The sequence below is a fragment of the Apium graveolens genome, chromosome 1 (assembly GCF_009905375.1).
Source record: "Apium graveolens cultivar Ventura chromosome 1, ASM990537v1, whole genome shotgun sequence".
Lineage (NCBI taxonomy): Eukaryota > Viridiplantae > Streptophyta > Magnoliopsida > Apiales > Apiaceae > Apium > Apium graveolens.
In genome coordinates this window covers 88,041,287-88,056,888 of record NC_133647.1, presented here as the reverse complement: position 1 = coordinate 88,056,888, position 15,602 = coordinate 88,041,287, and the positions used below count along the sequence as shown (strand labels likewise).

The 15,602-nt window shown below is 35.6% G+C and overlaps 2 protein-coding genes across 6 annotated transcripts; both read left to right on the top strand.

Annotated features, from left to right (window-relative positions):
• Positions 1-2,321: 2,321 nt before the first annotated feature.
• LOC141664991 (putative linoleate 9S-lipoxygenase 5) lies at positions 2,322-6,254 on the top strand. Its single transcript, XM_074470954.1, has 9 exons — positions 2,322-2,635; positions 2,746-3,035; positions 3,155-3,395; positions 3,590-3,931; positions 4,046-4,131; positions 4,286-4,393; positions 4,518-4,825; positions 4,916-5,179; positions 5,278-6,254. Exons 1-9 carry the CDS (start codon positions 2,431-2,433, stop codon positions 6,029-6,031), a joined length of 2,598 nt encoding a protein of 865 aa, XP_074327055.1. The 5' UTR covers positions 2,322-2,430; the 3' UTR covers positions 6,032-6,254.
• Positions 6,255-7,292: 1,038 nt separating this feature from the next.
• Positions 7,293-11,806, top strand: LOC141664972 (pentatricopeptide repeat-containing protein At3g09040, mitochondrial-like). Of its 5 annotated transcripts, XM_074470943.1 has the most exons (4): positions 7,293-9,943; positions 10,049-10,113; positions 10,295-10,365; positions 11,559-11,806. In XM_074470943.1, the coding sequence occupies exon 1, from the start codon at positions 7,380-7,382 to the stop codon at positions 9,552-9,554; it is 2,175 nt and encodes a 724-aa protein (XP_074327044.1). In that variant the 5' UTR covers positions 7,293-7,379; the 3' UTR covers positions 9,555-9,943; positions 10,049-10,113; positions 10,295-10,365; positions 11,559-11,806. The 5 variants fall into 5 exon arrangements, with proteins under 5 accessions (XP_074327044.1, XP_074327033.1, XP_074327038.1 ...); XM_074470932.1 differs by having other exon boundaries at positions 10,049-10,365; XM_074470937.1 differs by lacking the exon at positions 11,559-11,806 and having other exon boundaries at positions 10,295-10,501.
• Positions 11,807-15,602: the final 3,796 nt, after the last annotated feature.

Below are 15,602 nucleotides of genomic sequence, written 5' to 3'. Positions count from 1 at the left end.
AAAAAAGACAGTAGAGTTGTCAAAATGGAGTTACTAGACTTAACCGAATTGAGAAGAAAATAGGAAGCGGCTAAATACAACGGAATACGGTCGTATTTGAAGCTACTAAATTCAACCGAATTCAGAATAAAATAGGAAGCGGCTAAATACAACTGAATACAGTCGTATTTCATTTTTTACAACTTTCGGTCGTATTTAATTTTCCACTACTGGCGGTCGTATTTAATTTTCTACCACTGTCGGTTGCAAAATATTCTCTACTGCCCTCGGTAGTATTTAAAATTGCTGATGTATGTCAGTGACGTGGCCCTAAAACCAACTGCATTAAGAATGTGTATTTTACAACAGACCGGGAAAATTCCACCTGTTTTGGCGCCGAAAATTGGGAAAATGTGGGAAGACTAAATTCGTCCGAAATCGCTTATATTTAGGAGTGTCCGATAATTCAATAAGCGGGAAAAGTCACTCTATTTTTTTGTCAAGGGTAAATTTAACCGACATTCGGTCGAATTTACGAGCACGGCTAAATTTAACTACCGTTGTCGAATTTATTGCTAAATTTGATCTTGCTAAATATCACTAAATTTTTATACAACCAATTTCGGTCGTATTTTGCCGCGCCCTTAATTTCAACTAAAATCGGTTGAATTTGACTTCGGTTATATTTACGTGGTTGTATTTAACATTATCTTCTTAATGTTAGAAGTTATTGCAATAGTCTAGTTTTGTATTTTAGCAATTTAGGGTTGTTTTAGGGCCTTAATGCAATACTTTGCCTTGTATTATATTTGAAAATAAAAGTTTGTATTAGCGAGTAAATGTAGGGTTCGCAGGCGCAATACTCAAACAGCATTGTATTAGGTCTAAAACGCCGTTGTAAGGATTTAATATAATAATATAATAGTTGGAGATCATTGCATACATAATGACCCCATATCCCCTGATCTACTGTAAAAAAAAAAATCCGGTCAATTTTCAAACATTTCTCCAGTGACTCGGCTAAATGGGACGAGGGTCGAAACAAAATTGCAAGACTGCGGTGGAAAAATGTTCATAGCCGTTTATTTTTTACAATTAAATGTTCATCCCTTTGAAACCCAATAATTTGTCCTGTCATATTCGGTCCAATCTATCCGAACGACAGGGCATAGAGGTGAGAGGAATGATGATGATGATCTATACTTTTGGACTTTGGAATAGATTTAATACTATTATCTATATTCGCAAGTAGTAATAGTTTACGTAATTAAGAACAAAAAACAATACAAGTATATAATCTCCTAGTGAAAGCAACGCATGCAAGTTACATCATCCAGTATTTCAAAACATCTAGTTACACCGCGGATCGATTAGGGGGTATTTCAAAACACAAAGTTGACCACTCCCTACCTAAACTAAATTTGAAGAAACTCAAATTATTACTACGACTTACGAATACGTACATGCATGAGGAATGATTTCGATGCAAAGCTGAGGCGGCCACGTTCAGCTCACAAGTTGACATGTAATACTACTGTCGATGTGGATTTGTATCCGATAACTTTAATATTCTACTTGGTAGTAGTGTATTAAATAATTTTAAGCCACCTCGTGCTTAAATAATTAAATTTATTCAACGTTTTACTTTATTATTTATTTACCACTAGTTTTTTTTCTAATTGAATGCGATAATAACTTATTATATTAATACTGCCAACCTAACTTTGATATTAGAAATACTACTCTAAGCATTTGTCAAGTGTTTAGATGCACTTACTTTGAAACATATTATTATATATTTTCTAGTGATTATGGGAAAATTTTATTTTCAGATTCTTTTTTATTTTGAGAATAATTTGTGAACTTTTACCCTCCATGTACACATAGGAGGTATAAATAAGTACAAATACTAAAGAAATGAAATTTTGTAATTTATAACAAAATTTTGGAAAACAAATAAATATATGGAAGAGTATATTAAGGAATACTTTGAAATGGTACCGTTATGAAATGCCAAATGAATTACATGAATATCAAATGACCATTTGACTTTAGAGAAAGCATAAGGATTATCAATTATCTAACTCATAACGCGGAAAAGTTTAGATCTGACAATTTATAAAAATATAATTCGAGCTCGAGGTTCAATTTTCAAATTTAGGGTAAATAAATGATTTAGTTGCATGTTGTGATGTTGACATAACGATTTTTAAAGTAAGAATATTTCCAATAAGTAAAGTTTAGCTGAAAAAGTGAAGCTTCTGGGAATTCATGACATGTTCAATCTAGGCAACTCCAAAATGTATATAAATACCATCATACCATGTTGTTCATTTCTCACCATTAACTCAAAACCAACAAACATTAATACTGCATTCTTAGATTCATAAGCAATTACATTACTAGTTACTGTTCTATAAACTCATTTCTTAGTTGAAACTTGACAGTGATATGGACATGTTTCAGAAGATTTCCAAGGCTATCAAAGGAGAAAACGACCAAACAAAGAAGACTTTTCGGGGAAGAGTTGTGTTGATGAAGAAAAATGTGCTAGACTTCAATGACCTCAATGCTTCGATCCTTGATCGTGTTCATGAATTGTTTGGCAAGAAAGTATCACTGCAGCTCATTAGTGCTGTGAATAGTCATTCTTCAGGTTATTAGCCATGTATCTCCACATTTTGCATTTTAGTACTAGTATTGTGCAGTAGCTAAGATTATTAGTTTTTTGTTGTTAAGAACAATGTTTTGTTTTTTGTGTTGCAGATAAGGGATTGAGAGGGAAACTTGGAAAACCAGCATATCTGGAAGACTGGATCACAACAGTCACACCTCTGGCTGCTGGTGAATCAGCTTTTGATTGTACATTTGATTGGGAGGAAGACATCGGATTGCCCGGGGCATTCCTCATCAGAAACTTTCACCACAGCGAATTTTACCTTAAGACACTTACTCTTCAAAATGTTCCGGGCCATGGTAACATTCATTTTGATTGCAATTCTTGGGTTTATCCAGCTGAAAAGTACAAAACTGATCGTGTTTTCTTCACAAATCAGGTCATTATCTTTCATGTTCCATTATTATTATATGTTAACATCATATTTTCATATGATAATCGAAAAGTATAAGTTGAGTGATAATGTGACTAAACAAGTTTCTGAATTTTATTGTACAGACATACCTTCCCAGTGAAACACCGGCTACATTAATCCAGTACAGAGAAGAAGAGTTGGTGAATTTAAGAGGAACTGGAAGTGGAAAGCTGGAAGAATGGGATAGAGTGTACGATTATGCGTATTATAATGACTTGGGTGAGCCTGATAAGGATCCTAAATATGCTAGGCCAGTTCTCGGGGGCTCTTCCGAGTACCCTTATCCTCGTCGTGGAAGAACAGGAAGACCACCAGCAAAAACAGGTTTGGTCAACTACTTTCTCTTAAATTTCGATTATAACTTTTCTATTCTAACGTTCACGTTAAGTTGCATGATAAATGTTAATTTTAGCTATCAAACAATCATCCTCAGAAACAAAACGAAGATAAGCATACAAGACTATATTGAGTAAATGTAAACATGTATACTGAATACAATATTGTTTGTAACTTGACAGATGCTAAAACTGAGAGTCGCTTGCCACTTATTATGAGCTTAAACATATATGTTCCCAGAGATGAACAATTCGGACACTTGAAGTTATCAGATTTTCTTGCTTATGCATTGAAATCCATTGCTCAAGTTCTTCTACCTGAGTTTGAAGCTTTGGCTGACAGCACGCCTACTGAGTTTGACACGTTTGAAGATGTGCTAAAACTCTATGAAGGAGGAGTCAAGCTACCTGAGGGCCCTTTACTTGACAATGTCAAGGAAAAAATACCTTTTGAATTGCTAAAAGAACTCATTCGAACTGATGGTGAGGGATATGCTAGATTCCCCATGCCCAAGGTTATAAAAGGTACGGATTACAAAACACTGTCCACAGTTTTATCTAAACCTGAATCAGATATAGGCAATTGTTTAATAGATTTTGTGTTTCATGTTCCTTAATTTGTTGCTGATTTTCTGACAGAGGACAAGTCTGCTTGGAGAACTGATGAAGAATTTGCTAGAGAAATGCTGGCTGGAGTTAACCCTGTTAAAATCTCTCTTCTAAAGGTAAGCTTGCCTTAAATCAAATCATCTACCATTCTACATACTCTTTTGTCCGTCTAGTTCCTAGTAAATAATATGAAACACTAAAAACTTGAAAAAGAAAATGCACCTCGAATCATTATGTTATACATTATTTCACACCAGTTTATTCTTTCAGGAGTTCCCACCAACAAGTACTCTGGACCCCAGGATATATGGTGATCACAGCAGTTCAATTACGAGAGATCACATTGAAAATAGCCTAGATGGTTTAACAGTAGACCAGGTAAATTTTTGAACTCAGATTCTTAGCATTAATATATTTGACATGTATATTGCAGTTGTATATTGCTAGGGAATTTAAGGAACTGGCAATGATCACTAAATGCTTTTTTTTTCTATCTGAACAGGCAATACATGCTAATAGGCTATTCATATTAAATCATCATGATATGTTGATTCCATACATGAGAAGAATAAATGCAACTTTCACAAAGATTTATGCTACGCGGACACTTCTTTACCTGAAAGAAGATGGAACACTAAAACCCCTAGTGATTGAACTAAGTTTGCCGCATCCAGAAGGAGATCAATATGGAGTTATAAGCAAAGTATACACTCCCGCTGAAGATGGTACCGTTGAGGGTACCATTTGGCAGTTGGCTAAAGCCTATGTTGCAGTTAATGACTCTGGCGTCCATCAGCTCATTAGCCACTGGTACACGAAAACTGTGTTTATTAGTGTGTGCACGTAGGAAAGTTTTTCTTTCCTTTTTTCAAATCTTTACTGACTGATTTTTGTTTACAGGTTGAATACGCATGCAGTGATTGAGCCATTTGTAATTGCAACGAATAGGCAGCTAAGTGTCCTTCATCCGATACATAAACTTCTCCATCCTCACTTCCGCGACACAATGAGTATAAATGCATTTGGTAGGCAGATTCTTATTAATGGCGGTGGAATTTTAGAGCAGACAGTCTTTCCAGGACCATATGCTATGGAAATGTCTTCTCTGGTATACAAAAGTTGGAACTTTACAGAACAAGCACTTCCAATTGAACTCATGAAGAGGTAAGTAACAAACAAAACCGCAAGTTTTACACATTAATGCAAATTAGTACAGCATACTATTTAAAAGTTAGTGAACTAATTTTGTTTGATTTATTCAGGGGAATGGCAGTTAAGGATTCAAGCTCAAGTCATGGTGTCCGATTAGTAATTGAGGATTATCCATATGCGGTGGACGGGCTTGAGATATGGTCAGCAATAAAAACATGGGTTGAAGATTACTGCAACGTTTACTACAAGACCGACGACGTTGTCCAAAATGACAGTGAACTTCAATTTTGGTGGAAAGAAGTCCGAGAACAAGGACACGGTGACAAGAAAAATGAACCCTGGTGGCCAAAAATGCAAACTCGACAAGAGCTGATAGACTCGTGCACAATTATCATATGGATAGCTTCTGCTCTCCATGCAGCTGTCAATTTTGGTCAATTCCCTTACGCAGGTTACTTGCCAAACAGACCTACCATAAGCAGGAGACTCATGCCTGAACCTGGCACTCCTGAGTTCGAAGAACTTAAGTCAGACCCTGACAGAGCTTTCTTAAAAACAATCACAGCTCAACTCCAAACACTGCTTGGCATTTCTTTGATAGAGATTCTTTCTAGGCATTCTTCGGATGAAATCTACCTCGGGCAAAGAGACAATGCTGAATGGACTAAGGACGCAGAGCCATTAAAGGCATTCGAGATATTTGGACACAAGTTGAGAAAAATTGAGGAGAAAATAACAGAGATGAACAATGACATGAAACTTAAGAACAGGGTTGGGCCAGTTGAAGTGCCTTATACATTGTTATATCCTACTAGTGAAGGGGGCCTAACTGGCAAGGGCATTCCCAACAGTGTGTCAATTTAATTCTCTTTATTTGTAAATTTCTATGTAATAATTCTCTTTATTTGTAAATTTCTATGTAATAATTTATTGTTATGTGTTCCTACAAATCATGTAGCCCCTTGTAATAAGGCATGCAAAGCCAGATTATCATTCTTTTAATTTCTTGTACAAAAATTACAAACATTTGATTTCAGTTTGTAAAATTATGTGTTGTATATGCAAATATATGTTTTTTCTATTTTCACTTTGTGCCTTGATAATCAATTTTTTGTACTCGCAAGTCGTAACCGCTTTCATATTCAAAAGTCACGATTATTATATTCAAATCTTTTTATTTCGTAATTCTAAATTCCGTCAAAATGGAGTATAAGCAATAAGCTATGTTGGTCAAAAATAGAAACCAATCAAAAAATACTATGTTTTTAAAAAGGTTTAATGAATTTTTGCTCCTTAAATTATATAGTTTTATACCTATCAATTTCAAATATTTGAACTCGTAACTTTTAACCTCTAAGATACGAGATTTTGTACCCTTTAACCTTTTTTACCGTTACCGATATAAATAAAAAAGGCAAAAAGAACATTTTACTCTCTCTGAGTTGTACCTTTATGGGTCAAAAGATATCCTTTTTTGTATACTTTGGGGATTAAAAAGATTTATGATATATTTGAAGGGCTAATATATACAACAAATATGTAAAAAAAATGTACATTTTCTCTGTCAAGTTATAAAAAATGTATTTTTTGACCCATAACTATACAACTCGGAGGGTAATGTCTTTTATACGAATAATGGTAAAAAGAATTAAAGGGTACGAAATCTCATATCGTTCGGGTTAAAAGGCAGAATTCAAGGTTGTGTTTGATTGGGGTGAATAGAATGTAATGGATGTAATTAAATGAATTAAATGGGAGTTGGAGGGAAGATTTGAAAAAAATAATTAGATGGACAAAATTGTTAGGATAAGAATTGTGAAGAATATAGGGTTAATAGGAATGGAGCATTCCATCTCAAATTTGGGGTGTTTAATTATAATGTAGGTGATTAGGAATGTAATGCGTGAAAGAATGAAAATTTTAGAAAATTTAAACATTTTCCACTTAAAATCTCGTTCCGTTCCATTTCATTTCATTCACCCTAACCAAACACAATTATTGGACGCGGATAAGTATAGCGCTATATATTTTAATGTTATTAAGTCTTTTAAAAAAGATAATAATTCCTGTTTTATTACAAAACACTCGAACAGTATTAAAGTCTGTTATTACATGCTACAAAAACTTGTTCCTGAAGTTTCGACCAATCTCCCATACTTCAGTAGCTACATGTAAAACCCAAGTGACGATATATTATACATACACATTTTGTATGTATCTAATCAAGAACAGACCCATCAAATCAGTTAGCTATAAATTGCTTAATACAACTAGTTATTTAACAGAAAAAGTTAAGAACAATGAGGTTTTAGAAACAAAACAGACGCTCCAGTTGTTTTCTAAGGAGTTAAAAAGTTGTGTTTTAAGTGGGTTTGTGAAAAAGGGTAAGGGGATTCATGGGTTTATTTTGAAATGTGGGGTTGTTTTAGATCCTCATGTATGGGTTTCTTTGATTAATTTCTATGCTAAATGTGGGTTTTTGAGTTGTGGGCGTAAGGTGCTTGATCAAATGCCTAAAAGAGATGTTGTGTCGTGGACTGCGCTTATTTCGGGGTATGTGAATGAGGGGTTGGAATGTGGTCGTGGTGGTAATTTGTTTCGTGAGATGCGGAGGGAAGGTATTAGGCCTAATGAGTTTTGTTTTTCGAGTGTGTTGAAGGGGTGTGTTATAAAGTTGGATTTGAGGTTTGGTGTGCAAGTGCATAATGAGGTGATTAAAGTTGGTTTTTTGGGAGATGGATTTGTTGGGCCGTGTCTTGTTGATCTTTATGCGAAATGTGGGGAATTAGTGAATGCGGTTGAAGTTTTTTATTCGATGCCTGAGCGGAATGCTGTGTTGTGGAATGTTTTGCTTAATGGATATACTGAGTTGGGTGAGATTACAGAGACTTTGAAGTTGTTTTGCAGTGTGAATGAACCTGAAATCAAGTTTAATAAGTTTACGTTGTGTACTGTTCTTAAGGGATGTGTGAAGTCAGGTGACTTGACTACCGGTCAAGTCCTACATTGTATTGCTCTTAAAATTGGGTGTGAATCTGCAGAGTTTTTAGGTTGTAGTCTTGTTGATATGTACTCTAAGTGCGGATTGGTAGATGATGCGCTATTAGTGTTTTCTAATTTAAAGTGTGATGATACCGTGACATGGAGTGCAATGATTGATTGCCTTGCACAAAACGAAAGGGAATATGAAGCGGCTGAACTATTTTCTTCGATGAAGCGTGCTGGTTTGTCTCCTAATCAATATACAGTGGCTAGTCTGGCTAGTGTTGCAACCCGACTGGGTGTTTTGTACTGTAAAACAATCCATGCCTATGTTTACAAATATGGTTTTGAAACTGATAATGTGATCTGCAATGCAATGATCACAATGTATTTGGGGCTAGGATTGTTTAAAGACAGCTACCATGTTTTTAGTGGTATGAGCCACCGAGACGTTGTATCATGGAATAGCCTTTTGTCTGGATTCAATAACAAGGGAACTTTTGATCAAGGGATTCCAATATTCAAGCGGATGCTTGTTGAAGGTTACACTCCTAGCACATCCACGTATATCAGTACTGTGGAACTATGTTCTAGCCTCGCAGATATCAACTTTGGAAGGCAGGTGCATGCATATATTATTAAAGACAGCCTTAGCAATGATAACAACATAGGGACTGCCCTCGTTCACATGTATGCCAAGTGTAGCTGTATGGAAGATGCGGAAGGTATTTTTAACAGATTGTATACGAAAGATCTCATCACTTGGACGGCGATTATAGCTGGTTATGTAGAAAATAGTCAAGAGGAGAAGGCCATTGAATGCTTCTGTCAAATGCAAAAGGAAGGATTTATACCGAATGAATTTACGATTTCCAGTTGCTTGAAGGCGTGCTCCAGAATTGCGAGTCTTGTTAATGGGAGGTCGTTACATTCATATGCAATCAAGTCTGGGAATTTAGGTGATGTAGTTGTTGCTAGTGCACTTGTTGAGTTGTATGGAAAATGTGGTTCCATTGAGGAGGCTGAGTTGATCTTTAGCGGCATGGAATCACATGATACTGTATTGTGGAACACACTCATTTGTAAATACGCGAACTGTGGGCAAGGAGAAAAAGCTCTAGAGGTCTTTATTAATATGTTAGATAAATGCGTCTCGCCTGATGGGGTCACTTTCTTGGGCATTCTTTCTGTTTGCAGATATATGGGCTTGGTTGAAGAAGGTCGGAAGATTTTCTATGCAATGTCTGATGCTTATGGGATTATTCCGTCGATTAAGCATTATGCGTGCATGGTTGATATTCTTGCTCGCTTAGGCAGACATGGTGAAGTTGAATCCTTTATTCAACAGATGAATGTAGCTCCTGATGCTTCAGTTCAGAAGTCCATCCTCGGTGTTTGCAGTTAAAAATGCGAGCTTGGAAAAAGAACTGCAGAGATCCTTAAATGAAGCTGAATGATTCGAAACGTGTTTACACTGTTCTGAGATTCTGCTTCCAAAAGAGAAGTGGTACGAGGCCTCTGGTCAGAATGTTTAAAAAGGATCTTGGATGTATTTGTGTTAATATTAAAGCTCAAATCCAAAAAAAAAGTGGTATGAGGACTCTGTCTCTTTCAACTTAGTTATTTTTCACTCATTCTGCACTGAGAATGAAAAAGTTTGGTACCATAGTGCCAAGGATGGAGTTGGTAGAAGTTGGTTCATCCATGGATTTGGTTATTAGAAGACATCATTTTGCTGATGAAAAGTTAAGGAATCAATCTATGAAAACTGTTCACGAATAGAAAATGAGAAAGGTTTGACCTCAATATTTACCTATTTGTGTAAATGCTCACCTTTTTATCTCCATCCGGTGCCTTGTTTTTAACATCAATTTTTTTTTGTTTCGGTTTTTGAATCAGGAGAAAAATGTTAGTTGGGACGTAATTGAAGCTAAATCGGAAAAGTTTATATTCCGGATCAAAATGTTAGTCGTGACGTAATTGAAGCAAAATTTGAAAAGTTTATATTCGGGATCAACGGATGAGTGAAATGACAATTTTTTTTAATGAAGAATCATTCACAAATAATAGGATGAAGATGTTGATCTATCAATGAAGTATGTCTTCAAATTCTCTCTTTTTAATCTTTTATATTTGTGTGACTAGGTTGGAAGTGTGCCGTTGCCTAACAAATCCAAAGGATTAAAAAAGGGAGCGTAGTGAAGCTACAACAAAAGGTGAGGGAAAAACACATGTCGATAAGAAGTCCAAGCAACAAGATTCTTAATTCTCTGTGAGAATATCGTAAAATTTCATCTTATTGTTATCTTGAAACACAAGTTGTTGTGTATACTATTTTGTTTTCAATTTTTATTTCTGGATGCACACTTTAGGTGGATCGCTTTGTTAAGTCAGTGTTGTCATCCCTTTTAGTTTTAGTAGCTAGATGTTATGCCCGCTTTCGGCCATGGGCCCTAAACAGGTCCCTGTGGGTGTACTAAATAGCTGGACTCTCGTGTGTGGGCTAGAACCATGGATTTATATGACTTGGGCCAGCACATGCGGGCTGGGCTCGTAACATGCGAGCTGGGCTCATTACATGAGAGCTGGGCTCATGACATGAGAGCTGGGCTCAAACATGCGAGCTGGGCTCAAGTGAGGACATGCGAGCTGGGCTCACACATGTAAGGTGAGCTCACATTTGTCATTTGGGCTCTCATATGCGAGCTGAGCTTGGTTGTGCCCACGCGAGGTGGGCTCAGGTGCCTTCATGCGAGGTGGGCTTAGCTGCCCACACGCGGGCTGAGCTCATGAGCCCACATCTTATAGAAACAGAGGTAACATTATATTTATTGTTTGAAGGCGGTGCGGGCCGAGGTGACCAGGCCGGGCCGCATCGAAAGACTTTGTGTGCAACATGGAAAGTGACTCATAGATGACTGAGTTGCTCGTAGATTTCGGGGTCGACACGGGTTGTTCCTACAATCACGGGAAGGATTGCGGAGATGCCGCGAGATTGTAGGAAGCGTGTGGAGCCGATCGAGATTTACGTGACTAATTGGCTGAAGGCCTGACTTTATCGTGGGCTTGGGCTGCACGGGCTGAAGAGTCCTAACCCTAGCCTACGTGACTTGTTCCCCAAGAACTACGTGAGGCTTGATCCCTATAAATAGGGTACGTAGGCACTTGTATGAGACATGAGTCGACACTTGACAGAGAATAACAAACCCTATTCTTTCTTAAGGAGTCCACATACAAGCTCAGCTACCACCAAACAACCTTCCTCCGCCCTCAAACACCGTCCTTGATCTTTGTTCTGCCCATTAACCTCCACAACATTGTTATACGAAATTCTCCCTATAACACTAGAGATTTTGGACTAAGCAGAAAATATAAGGAAATGTGATTGACAAGAAACATTTATGTGCAGAGGTGCCATTGACACCATTACCAATCCAGGGAAATGTCCATGCAGAGCACAAAATTTAGTGGTACACCTGCTCATGATTTAGAGAATGTAATCATGCCATGAGGTCCTTGTTCTACCCCGTTATCCGGCCTTCTAACAAAGAGCGAACTTATTGCATTGCCCATGTCTAATTTGCTGTTGCTGCATTGCCCATGTCTAATTTGCTGTTGCTAGCACCAACAAATCCATAAACGTCCCTGGTAGCAAAGTTCCCCAACAACCTCACCTCCAAATTGGCGACTGTAGCAACAACTCAAACTGGACAGAAATTGATAAACAACTTGTTAAGATGCATGATATTGACAAACAACTCATTTTAGAAAAATCGTCAAGTTAATCAGAAACGAAAAGTGCTGATTCACATGAACTTAAAACATTGGAAATGCATATATGCAGAATATGAGGCAATTTGTACCGAATCAATGGATACCCTATCCGTATCGATTCGTACCAATTCAATCGGGTTTTACCAAATATGAATATTTCGGGTTTAGATACGGTTTCGGGTTTGATGTTTAAACCCAAATCATTTTCGGGTCGGATGGGTTTAAGGCATATCGTTTTGAATCTGACCCAAAACCCATTTTGTACCGACCTGAACCCGAACCCGCACCCGCACCCGATTTGAAACCTGTATTAATATATGAATAATATTTTATATTTTGAAAGTAATGATATAATATATTATCATATATTACTAATATTATTACTAAAAAATTCTACCTTTTACAAATTATTGCATTAAAGTCTAATATTATTGTACTATTATCATTAAACATGTTTTCAACAGCATGTTCGATACAAGTATACTAAACACCAAGATTGTTGTATTATTTCATCAATTATTTTATTCTTAGAAGAATGATTCAATATTTTCTATGAACCCTCTTATTCAACCTCAAAAATTTCAATATCATCAGATATACGAACACTTTGCTCAACTCAGATCATAGTAATCTTTCACTAGATTTTGTGGAAATTAAGGTACAATTTGGTAGAGATATAAACCCGAACCCGAAAAAACTCGACAGGTTCGGGTTCGAGTTCGGGTAGTGATTCGGGTTTTTTCGGGTTCGGGTTTGGTTTTTACTAAACCCGTTTCGACGGACCTGATTGCCATCCCTAATGCCGAACAATACTTAATAACAATACAATAAAGTGTTCCATATACTCTCATTTGTATTTTGCAATTTCAACCGGTTTCACATTATATATAAACTAAGATTTTATGCCCGCTATGCATGGTTAGGGTTATAATTTTTTAATAAAACGTAAATTTTCCGCTAATTTTCATTACATTCGTTTACTTTTTTTGTGAAAAAAATTACTGATCAAATATTTGTGGTGAAAAAGAAGTTGAGAGTACCTAAGCAAATTAATATATTTTTTTAAAACCAATCAACGGGTGATGTAAATTTTTTTGTCCATAAATAATATTAAAAGCAAACTATTTGGACAGAATAGCAAAATTTTGAAAACTAATATTAAATAGTTGGTAACATTTGTATGAAACATTAATTGTTGATTTAGTTTTAGCTGGTTAGGAGTATAACGGTTGAGGCCTAATTTTATGTTTGGGTTTTTTCCAAGACTATTGTTTAAAGTAACGTCATTATATAATGCCTCAGAGAAAAGGTGAAGAAGTTTGGAGCTGAATATATATGTTTTAAGAAAAATGTTCTAAGTCAAAATATCTACAAGTCACAGATCAAGTTATATAGAAAGTCATTCGAGAACTCCAAAATGACTTATCGAGAAGTCTAAAATGGCTTATAGAGAAGTCTCAGAGATATCGACAAGTCAAATGAAGATATGAAGATTGGAGATATCGACAAGTCATTTCTGCATATAGAGAACTCAGAGGTATCGACAAGTCAAAATGACGATATGAATATTGGAGATATCGACAAGTCAACTTCTCATTAAAGATCTCAGAGATATCGACATTCAAAATGCATATAAAGTTCTCATAGATATCGACAAATCATTTCTAAATACAGAGATTTGGAGAACTCAAGTTCACTTATAGAGAAATCAGAGACCTCGACAAGTCAAAACACTTATAGAGAACTCAGAGATCTCGATAAACCATTATATTTATCGAGATGTCAGTTCTCTATACAATAAACTGGAGATCTCGATATAAACCTCAAGTATAGGATGCAGACAAGTTAAAGATTCAAGATAATCAATCAACAAACGATCTAATCACTTAGATTGAGAAGTCTACAAAAGCAGTTTGAAGAGTGCAAGATCAAGGGAGAAGATTAACTGACAAAGGAAAGTCACAGACCTGCATGATTTGCAAAGATTCATTAAGCCAGAAATGAAAAGCTTTATAACTTAAAGTAGAGTTTTGTACATCTTATTGCATGTTGTGTAAACCTGTGTTTACTAATCTATAAATTAAATATTGGTCCTTTGTTTTAAAGTATAACAAACATATCTAGATTTTCTTGTACTCTTTCAAGGGAGAAGTTGAGTTCTTATATTCTTAAGAACCCAGGATTTTGGAGCAATACATACTTAATGTTAATACAAAGTTAAGTGAGTTTTGAAAATACCGTATTTGTTGTGCATGCTTTATTAATTTTGTCAAACACAATATCTCTACAAATTAGACTGCTTTGTCCACCATATCTAAACAGTTTGAAAAAGCCTAAAAATCAATAAAAACACATTTACCCCTCCCCATATGTGTTGCACTCAATATATAACACATCAGTCTTCTTACATCTCTGTCGAGCAATATAACATGACATGACCGCTTGAATCTGATATTGAAGCGTGGATCTTAAAGTTGTACACCCATATAGTATAGTTAGTTGACTAATAGGACTTAGGTTTGATATCTTCATCAACTATATACCTTTTATTTGGGTAAGGAATAACTCGTTTGCATATATTGCACAAATATATGTCCTTGTCCATTTCAATTTTCTTGTGGAAAGAGGTGCAAGCAGTGATTTTCCAGTTTTTACTCTCATCAATGTAGTTAATGGTGGCCTTACTAATGACCTCATCCTACAAAATGTAAATGGTTACTTGGAGTACCTTTCATAGAATGAAAAAGTATTGCAAGAACCATGGACTTAGGTTTTCTGACCTCTATGAATGCAGGTCATAGTTCTTTCACATCTAGGAGTGTATATTGCTGATATGTTTTCCTTTTCAAAGAGAAGTTGCTTTGACAGAAATTTGGTCATTTTGACCTAAGATTGGGTGAATTATGTAGCTTTGTCATAAATCCCAATTTACTTTCACTTATATTACCACGTAGAATAAAAAAAGAGCGATAAGGACTTACAATTATATGGCTGATGCATGATGTGATGGTCGTAGTTTATATAGAATTTTGTGGGTGAGTAATTGCATATATCAATCTCCTCTGAGCAGAAGATGGTAAAAATTATAGTTGTTGGTAAGAGAACAAAATAATTGAGCTTATGACAATAGGCTATAGTTTAGAAATAGTGATACCGTGGAATGATGTCACCCTTCCACTTGTAAGAGTCAGTATATTAGGGTCCTCTTGCACATTTTAAATTGCTGGTATGAAATCATGAGCTTATTAAAATACTGCATCAACTTCATAAACTTATGACATGAAGTTTTGAAACATCAAATGCTTATTAAAATACACAAACCTTGCGATCAAATCCACTGTGATCGTATGAATATAATACCTCATTTGACATGAACTTAACATATATAACGAACCATAAATGTCTATAATGATTAAAAGCTTGTTCATTCATTACTATATGTCCAATTTATAATTTCAACAATTATTATAAAATTTTGACAATTTACTTTTGAAAAAACAAATGCTTATTAAAATCCACATTCCTTGAGATCATATCCACTATGATCGTATGAATATAATACCTCATTTCACATGAACTTAACATATTTAAATGAACAGATGTTTATAATTATCAATGGACTATTAATCACTGGACATTTATATTGAACTATAATCAAAAGCTCACAAGGGATACAAAA

Coding starts and splice junctions, on each gene's coding strand:
- LOC141664991 (XM_074470954.1), top strand. CDS start 2,431: ATGGACATGTTTCAGAAGATTTCCAAGGCTATCAAAGGAGAAAACGAC. Junction 3,036..3,154: donor GTGTTTTCTTCACAAATCAG/GTCATTATCTTT, acceptor TTTATTGTACAG/ACATACCTTCCCAGTGAAAC. Junction 3,396..3,589: donor AAGACCACCAGCAAAAACAG/GTTTGGTCAACT, acceptor GTAACTTGACAG/ATGCTAAAACTGAGAGTCGC.
- LOC141664972 (XM_074470943.1), top strand. CDS start 7,380: ATGTATCTAATCAAGAACAGACCCATCAAATCAGTTAGCTATAAATTG.